The sequence below is a fragment of the Ylistrum balloti genome, unplaced genomic scaffold, assembly GCF_031769215.1.
Source record: "Ylistrum balloti isolate Yb309-2 unplaced genomic scaffold, AGI_CSIRO_Ybal_v1 Utg370142, whole genome shotgun sequence".
NCBI lineage: Eukaryota > Metazoa > Mollusca > Bivalvia > Pectinida > Pectinidae > Ylistrum > Ylistrum balloti.
The window spans coordinates 196,405-211,415 of record NW_026782148.1 but is presented as its reverse complement, the minus strand read 5'-3'; the positions used below and the strand labels follow the sequence as shown (position 1 = coordinate 211,415).

The 15,011-nt window shown below is 34.9% G+C and overlaps 1 protein-coding gene across 2 annotated transcripts in view; it reads right to left on the bottom strand.

The window, feature by feature from the left end:
* Positions 1-428: 428 nt before the first annotated feature.
* The window catches only part of LOC132550757 (serine/threonine-protein kinase N2-like), a 32,034-nt gene continuing 17,451 nt past the window's right edge, over positions 429-15,011 (bottom strand). The window contains exons 10-22 of one of the 2 annotated variants that reach the window (XM_060214849.1): positions 13,775-13,850; positions 11,123-11,263; positions 10,426-10,601; positions 10,035-10,249; positions 9,685-9,757; positions 8,943-9,122; positions 8,582-8,733; positions 8,057-8,276; positions 7,212-7,319; positions 6,899-6,979; positions 6,665-6,724; positions 5,828-5,887; positions 429-4,490 (exon numbers count right to left, since the gene is read on the bottom strand). In XM_060214849.1, coding sequence (XP_060070832.1) covers positions 4,347-4,490; positions 5,828-5,887; positions 6,665-6,724; positions 6,899-6,979; positions 7,212-7,319; positions 8,057-8,276; positions 8,582-8,733; positions 8,943-9,122; positions 9,685-9,757; positions 10,035-10,249; positions 10,426-10,601; positions 11,123-11,263; positions 13,775-13,850 — 1,686 coding nt within the window. In that variant the 3' untranslated portion in view covers positions 429-4,346. The remainder of the gene's footprint in view (positions 4,491-5,827; positions 5,888-6,664; positions 6,725-6,898; positions 6,980-7,211; positions 7,320-8,056; positions 8,277-8,581; positions 8,734-8,942; positions 9,123-9,684; positions 9,758-10,034; positions 10,250-10,425; positions 10,602-11,122; positions 11,264-13,774; positions 13,851-15,011) is intronic. The other variant, XM_060214850.1, reaches the window with a different exon arrangement.

Below are 15,011 nucleotides of genomic sequence, written 5' to 3'. Positions count from 1 at the left end.
TTGGGCTATGACCTAAAAAACTTTTCAACCAAATATCCTGCTTCTGGCACTTTTGGCTTACTAGAAATAGTCTTTTAAGGTTCAACAAATTCAATCCCTGTGACCTTCAATATGGGTTAAGGTAATTTCTTTTTGCAAACATTGTCAGGCATTATACTAGGGGACTGATCAGAGGAATGTGCTTCTAGTTAGTCAGGAGAAGTTGTATTAAGAGTCTAGGTAATTTCTTTTAGCAAACTTTTTTGGGCTTCATTCCAGCAACCAACCAGCCAAATAACATGACATTTGACCTGCTGGTTATGAGAAGAATTTGTTTAAATGGAAAAGTTAATGCGGGACAGAACAATAGACCTTCAGGCCAGGTGAGCTTACAAAACCAGAAACATTTGATCTGTTCCGAACCTCAATAATAACAAAACCCCAAAGGCTTTAATTTAGGTCATTTTATTACTGTGAATGAAATGCGAGTATATTATTTGTTCATCTTTCTACAACATGGTAAGAAGAGATTTGAAAGGGAAGTTACTATGTTACAATGTACAGAAATAAATAATAAACCAGTTAATATCAGTGAGTGGAAACAGGACCAGAAATTGAGGTTGGAATGGCAACAGTGGTTACACACTAGAAAAGCACTACAGCTCATTAAAACACAAAGTATTCTATATTACTGCAGAAGTCACAGGGAGCAAAGAGGCTTCATCTCACCCTTAGTACTCAGTACTGAATTATTACAATTTTGATTTTGTATATTTTTTGTGCAGAGATGATCTCCCCTTGATGTGTTTATGTCTTAAGTTTATTACAGGCACATTATAAAGGAGACATCATGTACACTTAAATTAGAAACCACTAGATTTGAGCACCACCCTATCATTGCTAGGCAGGTTTACTAGGAATAATATAGGAATAATTTCATTGACAGAATGAATGACTTCCTCATGAAGTATACACACCCCACATATTCACATACATGTATGCCTCCAGAAGTGTTGGCAAGGAACAGTTAGAAACAGACATGCCTAGAAATGTCCACAAAGTTTAATGGTTCATACAGCCTGTAGTCCAGTGACAAAGCACATCACTTTCACACATTTAATCTCGGAGTAAGAACACATTCACCACATTACCAAACAACATGCTCATGGAACCTTAAATCAGAACAACCTTCTCCTAACTACTTTACAGTTTACCTGTATTATTGCTCATCTGAGGAACTGTTCAGTTTCTCAGAAATAACTTACTTCAGGTCTACATCGAGGAAATGGATTCGGGCAAGGAAAAAACACTGAGACAGGAAAATGGCAAGAAATTCAATCTTCAGTTAGTTTCCAAAGCATCAATTATTAAGCAAAAGTTAAAGCAAAATGCATGTACAACAAAATTCAACAGTTATAAAATTAATTGTATACAACAAGGCCACCAGCTAGAGATATGTTTTAACTTATTAGATTCACTTCAGGCAAACATCTGTTGAATTTCTCACAGATGGACATACACACAAAATAATGAATTAAAGATGCATATGAACACTAATAAATTATACAAACTTATGTTTAATTTTCTCTTGTCAAAGACAAAATGAGTCATGAAAATCTAATAGCATGCATGTTTTCATTGCATTTACTTCAAATAATCCTATAAAAATAAACAAAAATACAACTTAAGATGAATTGGAAATACTATTTGATGATATGAGTTGGTTATCATATCCTCTTGCTAAGCATACAGAACTTGACTTTTAACACACAAAGCAGTCTGGTATGCATTGTATTTTGGATGGACCAGCTTTTAAATTTGTACAAAAAATAAATTAATAGCACTTTAAGAACATTATGCATGCTATATTCAAAATCATTTAACATGGCACTACATTCAAAATAATAACTGACAGCTAACATGATATGAGATGCATAGTTATAAATTTTTTGTTTCATGGTGTCACATTCTCAGTATGACAGGACCAAGTTTACAATGCATATTCCTAAATCTACCCACAAATTCTCCTTCCATAATCAGGCCCTGAAAATGATCAAGGAAGAAAAAACCACGGATTGTCAGTCCTCTTGGGTTGTATTCACCATCATATCATCAATTCTGTGTACTTAAGCTACAATCAATTATATGTAAAACTCTGTTGAAAACAGCTTAACAATCAAATTGACATGCTATTTAATCAAAAAGTTAATAATTATGCTTAAGTATATAATTCCTATACCAGTTTCCCTGTCAACTTTACAATGCCCTTCATACCCTTGTCTCCAGTATGTCATACAGATTGTTAATTGGAATGTCAATCATCCCAGGTTTCACCTGCTCTATTGCTAAAACAAATACTTACATTCGTAAGTAAACCTCCTTACAATCACACTGATAAATTGGGCACAAATTGTTTTCTAAAAACAGCATGATCACAACAACCCAGTACTGGTTCACATTTCATTTGATGTGACTTACAGTGAGCCTTGAGATTCTACTATCAAACAAACTCAATTGTACAATTGCACTTTTTGTTAATTCAATAACATATTCAAACTAAAGACAGGAACAGTTTGGAGTTGTGACTTAGTGATATTCTTCCTTGTGACAACACACTGGTTGATTTGATATTGTTTAGAGTGAAGGTTAATCTTTACACTCCCAAAAGCTAGACTATATAAGATCATAGAACTATGGCTGACACCTTCACTCGCTCACCTTCTAGATAGCACAACATAAGTTCATAATAGTCGATTCCTAAACAATGACAAAATCATTGCATCAAGTCTGTCTAAAATCACGTAATGCTTGCATTTCTATCAACTATTATATTCTTGACAAGAAAACAAGCTACATTTGGAGTGGACAGGCTGGAACAATGGACATACCCATGTCCAAAGATGCCCTCTCTATTGAAGTATTCTGACATAGTATTTCAACCACATTGCTGTTGAGGTCAAAAGTTCACAACAAAATTTCGCAATAAAAATATATCTCAATTCATTACATACTTGAAAGCTTTCAATATTATTTTGACATTTACATGTATAATGCAGATTTCTTGCAATCATTTAAACAATTTGTAAATCTTCCACCTCAATAATGGCCATGTCAATGCTACATATAAACATCCTCTCATTATCTTCACACACAACCGATGACAGTGTGGCCATCTCCATGCTCACACAACACAATTTACAGGAGAAGATTTCCAGGAATTTACCTGTCAGATATCCAGGTAATAAGCAGCATGATACATAGTACAGCAATCATCAACTTGATCAGAAAATGACCCATGGTCGAACATTTTGACCTCCACCCGAAGTCCTTTTACTTTTACTGTTAAGTGGCATAGAGCTGAAAATATCTCAGAATCTGTTTTCATGTGATAAAAGTGTGAACGGTTGTCCCTCCCTTTTTCATTAGTAAAAGTTAAGTATTAGCCACGTGTGAAGTTTGCATTGGAAAATAAACAACCCAATAACTTGCGAAATGGAATTCAAACATCCCCATGTATGATGTGAAGCCAAGTAACATTTTAACAAAGCTAGCGAGATCAAACGGGCTAGTAATTTTAATAAAACTTTGCATTAGTGCTTATAATGATTGACAATCACTTCCCATAATGTTTTTTCCTAGCAACATCACCACTTTTTGTAAACCACACGTTGAGCTGCAATATTTGGTCTGAATGAATCGCATCACTAAAGGAGTTGATCATATTTCTAATTCTACAAAACAGGTCAAAATCAAGTAGACACAAGTTGCTCAGAAATTGCATGTGTTCCACAGAGAAGGTCATCTTCAATCACCTCTGGAAATGTTAGCAATATCATGCCCATGTGGACTGAACTACAGTGAAGATCTGACATTCTAATGTTCTGAAATCCATCCTCAGTACTATAATAAGTTGTAGGAGTGTTGATCCTGTCGTACTTTATTGGTAAGGTATGTGTTCCTATTTTGACACTACGTAGATTCACTGAGGTTTTATAATCCTGTTGTGCCTTCACTACACTAACTTAAGCACTATTTGGGCTGGCTCGCCTTTGTAGTGTCAGAACACATAGCAGGAAGGCATGAACAGCAGCACATCTGTCCCGTAGTTCACCCTGCTTTACTGAGGCGTACCAACCTAGGCTATAGACAGCTGACATAAAGCCTACATCACAGCACTGTGTATTTGTAGCTGCTGTAAAGTCACTTGGCTGTCATTTATAGCAGCATACACTGCAATGTGTGTTTTGAAGCGCTGTGATGAGTACTATTACAACCAGCAGACTGAATGCATGGTTAGTCTGAATACTGAGACTAAACCATAGGCTAAGCAGTGTCACTATCAATAGCTGAGCCATGGTAAGTAGGTGTCAGCACCAGTCTGCAATATAGTTAAAGTCTACGAACAGTAACTGATCCTCATTCTTTAGTGGGCGCCTTTCCTTGGCTGGCGTCAGGATTGCTTTCTCCTGGGTGAATTCGTCATCAAAATTACTTACGTCCTCCGCATGTTTCTAAAATAAACAAAAGAACACCTTCTGTCAAATGTAATTATCAAACATTTAGTGAGAGACATTGGCTAGACTTTCAACAGCCATTCAAATTATCATTACTGCTACTGCATGTGTATCTACAAAACAGGAGACTGTTCACATGTCCAGTTAGAGCAATTTTAACTAGATGAAAAAAACAATATATGTTACATGGAAAAAAATTTACACAACTACGTATGAATATGCATGATAAAAAATATTTCTAAACCACTCAACTTATATAAAACAAATCTATCGAGTACCATATCACCTTTCTCATCAACAAACAACTGATGAAATGCAGTGGTCAGAAAAAAAAATTAAACATTTTTTGTTTACTCCTTACACAATAAGGTTAATTGAGAGAAAGTGTACAGAGTATGTGGTACAACTATATATCATGCTTATTTCTATAACATCATGTTAATCACAGTCGGTACTCTTGACACTAAAAATCCTAACTACAACACATTCCATTTATTCACTCATTTTTAGGTGTGATATTTCTAAAGCCATGTAACAATTTACTTTTTCCAAGTCCTCAGATATGAATTTAAAATACTGATTTAAAAGGTCAAGATATCAGACTTCTCCATTTGAAATCATTCTAAGTAAAGGGAAGAAAGATATAGGTTATTTTGAAGTTGACCAGTAAACACTTGATGTAGGTGTAACTTGTAAAATAATGTTTTGTGTCATTATTCATGGAGTCACCAATAATAACGAGTCCATGACAAAAATAGAATGTAGTTAACGAACATCTGCAAAGGTATACTAAAACAAGACTCTGATCAGGAATACACTTTTGCCTAAAATTACTTTCAGGATAAGAGAAATGTTAACGATCATGATGTTTCACTTGAATTATATTCAAGTCTAATGTAATCATGTGATTTTACAGGGAACAGATGTACTAATACTAATACATGTGCCAAGTCATGAAATGAATGAAAGGTGTTGAAAAGGAAACAGCCAAAAGAGTGTTTCCTAAACGATAATGTGGAATCTTCAATTCTTAAAGACCTAGATATGAAAATACAGTGTACATCTAATGCATCAAAGATCTGCAATACACAAGGCCATGCTGATCTTAGCGAGGGGATCTAGCTGGAATCTACCAACTTACAAGGTATGCCTAAACCTTGCTAAACATTACAAACAGTAGAATTTTTTTTTAAGTGTTGCTAGGGAGATAAGGGTATTAAACATCCACAGCGCTCAGCTGACATTAGAGTAAACTTCTCAACACAAACATTGCAAGGGAGACAACTCAAATACATAACGGGTATCCACAAGTCACGCCATGCGGATGAACTTACAACGCTGTCAGGTTTTACTTTGTGTTTTAGGTCCAGGCTTACAGGCCTTGAGTTGCGAGACTAAAAATCAAATGAAACATCTCTATTCCAAGGTTAAATGAACTGTGGCATCCTACCTTCCTCTTTATCACAAACTTTTATCCATTTTATTTTGGTGACAAACCATTTTATATATACATTTATACAAATTCATTTTTTAAAAAATTTTATGAAACAGTTATTGGTACATCATGCTCTGAGAAAATAGAAGGGAGACGACTGCAGCGCAAAAACCAAAAACTCTTAACCTAGGAATTAGAGATATCTTTAAAGACACTTTATAAATAAAATTTGACTATAACGTGGCCCAGAACTAAATCAACTGGTTTCAGAATGACACAATAGCTGTCATAATACATAAATCATGATGTACAGCATACGTTTACAAACATCAGTTTGATTCCAAATCTAAATTACTAAAATACCTAACAAGAAGTTTGATAATGACAACAATTTTCTTTTCTTAGTGAAAGTAGGAGCCTTAATTAGCAGATCATAACCTGAGTATGCATATGTTACTAAAGAAGGAAATCACTTCAGTCGCTGACTGAAGAAGAACATAAGATGCCACTTACATTATTAGAACCTTACGGCAGGTGTTGGATGGTAAGATTAAAATCTCTGTAATATACGAGACTCACATTCTCACACACAGGGACAAAGACATCTTGCAGAATAACAAATACAGCCAGTGGCACCTACACAGCTTGCATGGGTTGTGAACAAATCTCTGGTCCTTGTTTAAGCCAAGTGATGGTTATAAATGATGTGAGGAGAGAGATTCTCAGCCATACTTACCACAGTAGGGCAGAAAGGAGGCCGCACTTTCTTCATTAGTAGGTCATCCCATACCAGGTTCTGTTAGAATAAAACACACAAAATAGCTTACTTGCTTAAGATTCTTTCTTTTATAATGTATGCATTCTTTGAAGAAATATAAAATAAATTCTAAACATCCATTTATTAGAGTAAAGAATCCTGTTTTAGTGTTTGCTTTAAGCGGAAAATTTATAAGAGAAATCAAACACTTACCCTGAAGAAGGCTTGTTTTTTGACATCTTCTGCATCCCGTTCACTAGACCCTAACCTCCGGTCTGGGTTTCTCCTCAGTAACTAAAATAGTTTCCATAAATGATCTTGGATTCATTCTTAGATATGATGCATCAGGTATCAAATATTTCTTTGGTCAGTGTTATATACTACAATATTCCTCCAAAGTTTAAATCAAAATGTTTTTTGATTGAGAACTACAAGATCGTATAAAAAAATTATCAAAAAGTTTTTTCTATCAAATTTGCATTCCGCACCTAAATAGAAATGTCTTAAGCAAATGATTGAGACCTACCCTTCTCATTATTGCAATAGCTTCTGTCGACAAGAACCTAGGGTAACGGACTTCCTCGTTCACAATACTGTCAAAAACCTCTTCTTCATCATCCCCCGGGAATGGTGACTGTTCAAATCAATTTTGAAACCGCCGTTTTAAAATCAAAACCAAACAGTTTTTCAACAATATCTCAGCTGATGAATATCATAAAAAAAATAAGTCAGGAGTTAAAAAAATCAAAGATAAATATATTTTGGGGATAGTTGCTTGAATAATAAATCAGTATTTTAGTAAGATTGATGTTAGAATACTGGGATACATCAAGGAATATTGAATTCTATTACTTGTGTACAAGTCCATCCTTTTAATCATCCATAACCTAAGCCTACAGACAAAGTACTGTAATCCACCTCACAGCTTTGAGAACTTCACATTTAAAAGCCTGTCAAACATGCCTTAATGTGCAGGCATGCTTGCTGGCTCACTTGCATTAAAATTTTTCATAAAGATAAGAATTTTGTCTGATCTCTAATTCTGTTTAAGGCAGGATTTGTATTCAAAAAATTCTAAAATTGTCATTTGTTCAAACGCATTCTTCCTGAAATTTCCCAAATATTTAACTTTTATTTTACATTCATTGTCTTCAAGTAATAATTTGATAGTCCATTTTAATCTTAGCTGATTTTGGAAACATCTAAAATTTCTATTTTTTTTTTTTAAAAAACGGATGTTATGTTCACTATTAATGCCTTTTTGTCTTACAGTGGAGGGTCCTTATAATGGATCCTGTTGCTAAAATTTTAACATAAATTAGAATTTTAATCAACTTGCCACTTAAATAAACAGTTATCTGGTAGACTTACCTCCCCAACGAGCATTTCAAATATAAGAACACCAAGTCCCCACCAGTCAACAGAGCGAGTGTATGATGTCTCTGTGAGTACCTCAGGGGCAAGAAACTCTGGCGTACCACAGAAAGTACTGGTCCTGTCACCGTATGCCATGCCCTCCTTACACAAGCCAAAGTCGGCAATCTTCAGGTATCCTTCCTGATCCAGCAGTAAGTTGTCCAGCTTTAAGTCCCTGAAACAGAGAATGTATACATCATAATGATACCAAATAATGAGTAAAGGATACCTTTTATTGACCAATTTTATTGATGTTTCAAAGCTATTCATAGGAGGGGGTTGTTAGTGTAAGGTCACGTTTGGAATGTTGAAGTATAATAAATTGTGGCTAAAAAACATGCTAATCCTAGTAAGTCCACTTCTGTGAAACAGGATAGACATGCTTAGTATGGCACATATTAAGATTTTACTTATATACCATTATCATACTCAGCTTTTCTTTGAATTCAAGTAAATAGGCAAGCACCTTTATTTACTCACCTGTAAACTATATTATGCTCATGTAAGTATTGCAGACCAAGGACTACACAACCAGCATAAAAAACAGTACGGGGCTCGGAGAAAACATCACTGTGGATATGCATCATGAGATCCCCACCACATGCATACTCCATCACAAATATCACATGTTCCTGTAAAACATACAAGATTGGTTCCAGTTTATCACTGCTAAGACAATTTAATAGTAAATCCATGCTATATAATTGCCATGTTTAGTAAATGCATGTAAAATGTCAGCGATTTACAGTGACGAATATTTCTTACAAATTGAGACAAGCTCTTCTTTTTCTGTTTTGGTTGTAGTTTTTACCAGAGCAACTGCACTTTCTCAACCACTTACCTCAGTTTGAAAGCACGCAAATAAATTAACCAGGAACGGATGCCTCATGGAATTAATAACTTCAAAAATACGTTTCTCCGACATCAAGCTTTCTACTTCATCACGTGCCATGATTTCACCTTTCTTTAAAGCTTTCAGAGCAAAATACTCATTTGACTGTTTATATTCAGCTAATATCACCTGTAAAAGGAAACAAATATCATTTCATTTTCCCTAACTTCCCTCTTAAAGTATGAGAGACACAGAAAAGTTTGAACAGATGAACACAGACATAGGCCTATAACACCAGATTTTATCAAATGTGAGGGACGCAGTAACAGACCTAAACACCAGGCTTTAGTTACCAAAAGTGATGGTTTTTGAAACCGGCCCAAACACCAGGTTTTACCAAAGTGTCATGAACAAATGAGCACAGAAACAGACCTAAACACTAGGGCTTATTTACCCATAACACTCATACTCATGTTTATCAGAAAATCTGCAGCTGATAAGATCTGTAATCTCTACCTCTTTGTTGTGTTCCAATACACAGTGTGAAAACAATTCAAAGTTATGGATGATAAAACATTTAAAATCTTCCCTTATGGATACAAGTATGTTATGTAACAGTTTTCCTCTACAAAAGATGAATTTTCTTAAGGAGATATTCAGTCAACAGAAGATATAGATTTTGATAGTAGTACGATATGATCTTATCAGCCAAATATGTCTGTAAAATTCTGTGATTATGAGCAGCAATTACCTTTCCAAAATGACCTCTGCCTAGGACACTAATGGGTCTGAAGTCATCAAATCTACAATACTGATTGGAGAAGCTGCAAAGAAACAAAATTATGTAACAGATGATAAATTCAACAAATAACAGTACACAGACTGCTTTCAAAGTTCTACCAACAATGATGATTTTAGAGTTCATAACTCGCTCAATCTATCTTTCAAAAAACTGAATTTAATTCTTTATTCCTTCATACTATAACCATCAGGTCATGCAAACTTTTCAGTGCAAAATAAACACCTGACCGTACATGTTATGGAAGTTCATAAAACAACCTCTCAGTCATGCTTTCTAAGTCTTAGTGTCTATACACTTACTCAGGTTCTCGTACAGGTACTTTTTTAATGGAAGATTTCTTAGGTGTTTCCTGCAATACTGGGGGTGGCGGAGTAGTTGGGAGGGGAGGGGGTGGTTGTGAGCTATGATAGGAGGGTATTCGCTGGGGCTGGTTTGACTCCATTGTATCACCATCCAGGTTTATCACATTGGCTGGGTTATCCTCAGGAAGAAAATTAAAAGACGATAATGCCTCCTGAAAAACAAAATATTACTATTAAAAGATAAAACAAGAGCAGGACTTGTACCATAAATAATAACCACATACTTCCATATTAAATATTTTCGACTAATATGCTGAGATACGATTTGTTGAGTGTGAGGTATACAAGTCAAACAAAAGAAAACTTGTGAAAAGACATTTGATGTTACCTGGATGTCTTTCTGTTGCTGCTGTGGGGGTGTTGCATACTGTGGGGTAGGAATGTCCCTGGTTGGGGACACTGGAGAGGGAGATTTCTCTGGTATCCGCACAGGTCTTTCCTCAGGGGTGAGAGGTTCGAAGTTGATCTGATGTATAGGCGGTCCTCGGTCTGCAGAAACTATGCCTGGAGAGTACAAGAACACACCTTAAGATGAATAATGATCCAACATCTTAAAACAAAGCATTCTAACTTTCACTTGGTTTTTTCATTAGTTTCACACAAGATAAACCCAACAAAACATTATTGTCCTGCAAAACATGAACACATCTTAAGAATGCCAATCTCATACATACAGTATAAAATTGTTACATGAAAAAAAAAAGGTTACATGATCATATCATTGAGCAATGCTGATTGTCCAATCTATCATCTGTTCCTTGCCAGTTATTGTGACTTTCTTCTAGCTGTAAAATTAATTACATTGACAGTAGAACACCCCCATCCAACCCTCCACTTGGAGCTTCCTTTGCTACGACATACTTTAAGAAACCAATGGAACCTGAGTTCACCTGACTGGAATACCTGGAGAGGCAATGGGCACCTGACTTTGACATACCTGGAGAGGCAATGGGTGCCCAAGTTCACCTAACTTTGACATACTTGGAGAGGCAATGGGTGCCCAAGTTCACATAACTTTGACATACCTGGAGAGGCAATGGGTGCCTGAGGACTGAGGACATTAGAATTATCTGAACACTGGGTTGGAATGGGTAAAGCTCTCTTCATCAATCGTCCCCATGTGGCTACATTGATGTTCATCTGACCAGGTCGGGGGAAATTCTTCCCTGAAAATTTAACAACAAAGATATAGTTAACTGTACTTACATGATAACAATTTTAACATCTCAAAACATGAAAAAAATAAGGCTGGACATTCTATGAACGGAAAGGGTAAAAATTGGGTAATACACAACTTTCTGACACTTTTATGATAATGATGGAACCTATTGGTGTATGTTCACCATCATGTCATGTGTAAAGTATAGGCCCACCTGAATGTATTGTGGACGCAGATCAATTCAGACAAATATACCCTTTATCTGATCTGCATCGGATTATTGCTAAAACACAAAAGTGATAATTTATAATAGTCATTCTAATGTGTTATAGTCCAAATTCATTAAATTCATTCCAGACAAATTAAGACAAAATCAATGCAATGAGTTGTTCTGTCACAAAATTAAATTATTAAACAATAAGACAAATCTCGTTAGTCAATACTTCACGGAGTTAATTTCTGTTTTCTTTTGGTCAACCATAACAAACCTAGAATGAGAGAACCAAATAACAATGGCCCTTTATCTGTTGACACAAATAGTTATAGGCAGACTACTACTTGCATTAGAACTCTGACAACATAAAACTTTAAACTGATAAAAACAAGACCCCTTCAGTAGCAGGATTATATAAAAGAAATACCTTTACCCTTTCCCCTTAAACACCAAGAGAGAAGTATCATTTAAACACCAAGACAGAAGTATCTTTATCAAAAGAAGAAAAAAATCACAACCAATTTGGAAAGGTTACTTCAGCTTTAGTATCTGGCAAACAAATATTGTATTGTGAAAGGTTTGATGCCTCAACATCCCTTATTGCTAAATTTAGAGGTCACTGCATTAATGATCAGGCAAGCATTTCACATATTTAAGTAACAGTTTTTATTCTGTATTTACTGTATAATACATGTATGGCATCTCTAGGATACAAGCAAGTTACAGCTCTCTGCAGAGCAGCCTGGGTGTCTGTCTTTGACTTAAATCTGCAGTAGCAAGGATAGTAAATTTACAAGCAAAACGAATGTCTGATTAATGAAATCTATAACTGACAATGTATTAAACTGAAAACTGGGACTTCTGACACCAAGAAAATATGATCCCAGAAAAAATGAAAAACAATTGAATGTTCTTTTAGCATTTTTTTTTTTTGGTCGATCAGGTCATATGTAAAAGCCACATTAATAACAACCAAAACAAGCACAAACACTTACACTATAAAATTTTGAGCTTCTACAATTATGATCTTTACAAAAACAATTATTCTGATAACATTTAGCTGAATTAAGTCTTGAATTTTACAAAACACTAGATTACTGCAAATCACGGGATTTTTTTTTTGGGGGGGGGGGGAAGTATTTTTGATAAATTGAAAACAACATAGTATCATCTATGGAAACAATTATTCCTATAAAGACTTCCAAGCAGCATTGAATTTCTCCAAAAGTCAGTGATTTCCAGTATTCAAGTGTTACGTTATCAGTGAGAATTAAATAATTCTGCTGTGATCAACTACTTTTTTTCTGAATATCACTGTAGTTGCAGATTAGAATTACTTCATATTTGTGAATTAATGTCTGATAATGAGTAAAATCAAGAGTATGACATTGGAGAAACTCGTTAGTGGGAGTGTAGCCTAAATAGGCAGAAAAAATGGGTTAAGTTTTCTGTAGACTCAAAGATATAAGTACATTATACGTCAGAAAAATATACAAGGTAACACTGATATACTTGCTTAACATATTATTATCTGGAAAAAAAAATAGAATTTCCTAATCAAACCTGTAATAATTTTTTAATATATAATGATATGATGTATGTGTATCATTTAAGCATGTAGAATCTTGACAAAAGTTACAATTAATGTTCATTATTTTTTCTAATTTTATCATATGCATATCGAAATACATTGGTGTAATGTATCAAGTTCAATGGATTGTTTTATAACTCTAAATGTGTCCAATGTGAGCCATGTTCATATCCAAAAATGTCCATGGAAAATAAAATAAAAAGTATATTCTAGATGGAAATAAGTTAACTATTTTAAAATATATATCACACTGATGATTTTTTCCCTCCTTTGCTAGTTACAGAGGGACCTTAGGGAACTGAAAATCCCCTGGTGTTCCCTTCAACCTTTCTTTTCAAAATCAAGTTAACATTAATAGTTCAGCAAATGATTTAATTTTCTTCTTCTTTTAAAATGTGAAGTGGTTTATGTATGCACACCTTGTTGTAATAAGTCAGATGTAGCAATCTGTGTGTTCTATTAATGAATGGGAAGTGATTGGGGATCATATAGAAATATCCCTTGACCCCGATCAGGATATGGTTTATGTGATTTCATGAGGTTTTTATTTCAAAAGTGGTCATGTATGACTTTATTTGAACTTTAAACTTTGACCAATGACCATCAAAATCAAACAGATAAAATTTTTTGATGTTATGGTAGTTTGATAACAGTATAGTTTGTGAAAAGAGGACTGAGCTTCCCTCAACCTTTCCTGATAAGTCTTATCTCACCTTTGTGTTTAGGAAAGATTTTTCGCTGTCTTTGTAGCTTAGGTTTCCTTGATAGAGATGGGTTCAGAAATGTGATCTGTAAAAAAGCAGTAAAAACAGAACTATGAAGTAGAGCTCAATGTAAATGTAGTACTCTTTATACTAAGGATTCTGAATCTTCAGCAAACAAGAACATATTTAATTGACTGTTCAGATTTATTTTTACCTAGATATACATAAACTGTAGCTCACTTAATGCTGTCATGTGTTATCAAGACTGCCATCTCTAAATTCTTGGTAACAGATATTTGAACTTGAAAGCTGGTACTAAGGACGCTGACAAGGTTTTCCCAACATTGGAGTGTCCATAAAAAAGATGTGTAATGTATGTAAAAGCATGCTGGGATTGATTGCATAATACATGTCAAGATTTACAAAACTATTTTACCATGTCAGCTGTTAAAGAGCCACAAAAAACTATTTTACCATGTCAGCTGTTACAAAGCCACACAAAACTATTATACCATGTCAGCTGTTACAGAGCCACACAAAACTATTATACCATGTCAGCTGTTACAAAGCCACACAAAACTATTTTACCATGTCGGCTGTTAAAGAGCCACAAATAGCTATTATACCATGTCAGCTGTTACAGAGCCACACAAAACTATGATACCATGTCAGCTGTTAAAGAACCACAAATAGCTATTATACCATGTCAGCTGTTAAAGAGCCACACAAACTATTTTACCATGTCAGCTGTTACAGAGCCACAAAAAACTATTATACCATGTCAGCTGTTACAGAGCCACACAAAACTATTATACCATGTCAGCTGTTACAGAGCCACACACACTATTATACCATGTCAGCTGTATCAGAGTCACACAAAACTATTATACCATGTCAGCTGTTAAAGAGCCACAAATAGCTATTATACCATGTCAGCTGTATCAGAGCCACAAATAGCTATTATACCATGTCAGCTGTTAAAGAGCCACAAATAGCTATTATACCATGTCAGCTGTATCAGAGCCACAAATAGCTATTATACCATGTCAGCTGTTAAAGAGCCACACAAACTATTATACCATGTCAGCTGTTAGAGCTAGACAAAACTATTATACCATGTCAGCTGTTACAGAGCCACACAAAACTATTATACCATGTCAGCTGTTACAGAGCCACACACACTATTATCCCATGTCAGCTGTTACAGAGCTAGACAAAACTATTATACCATGTCAGCTGTTACAGA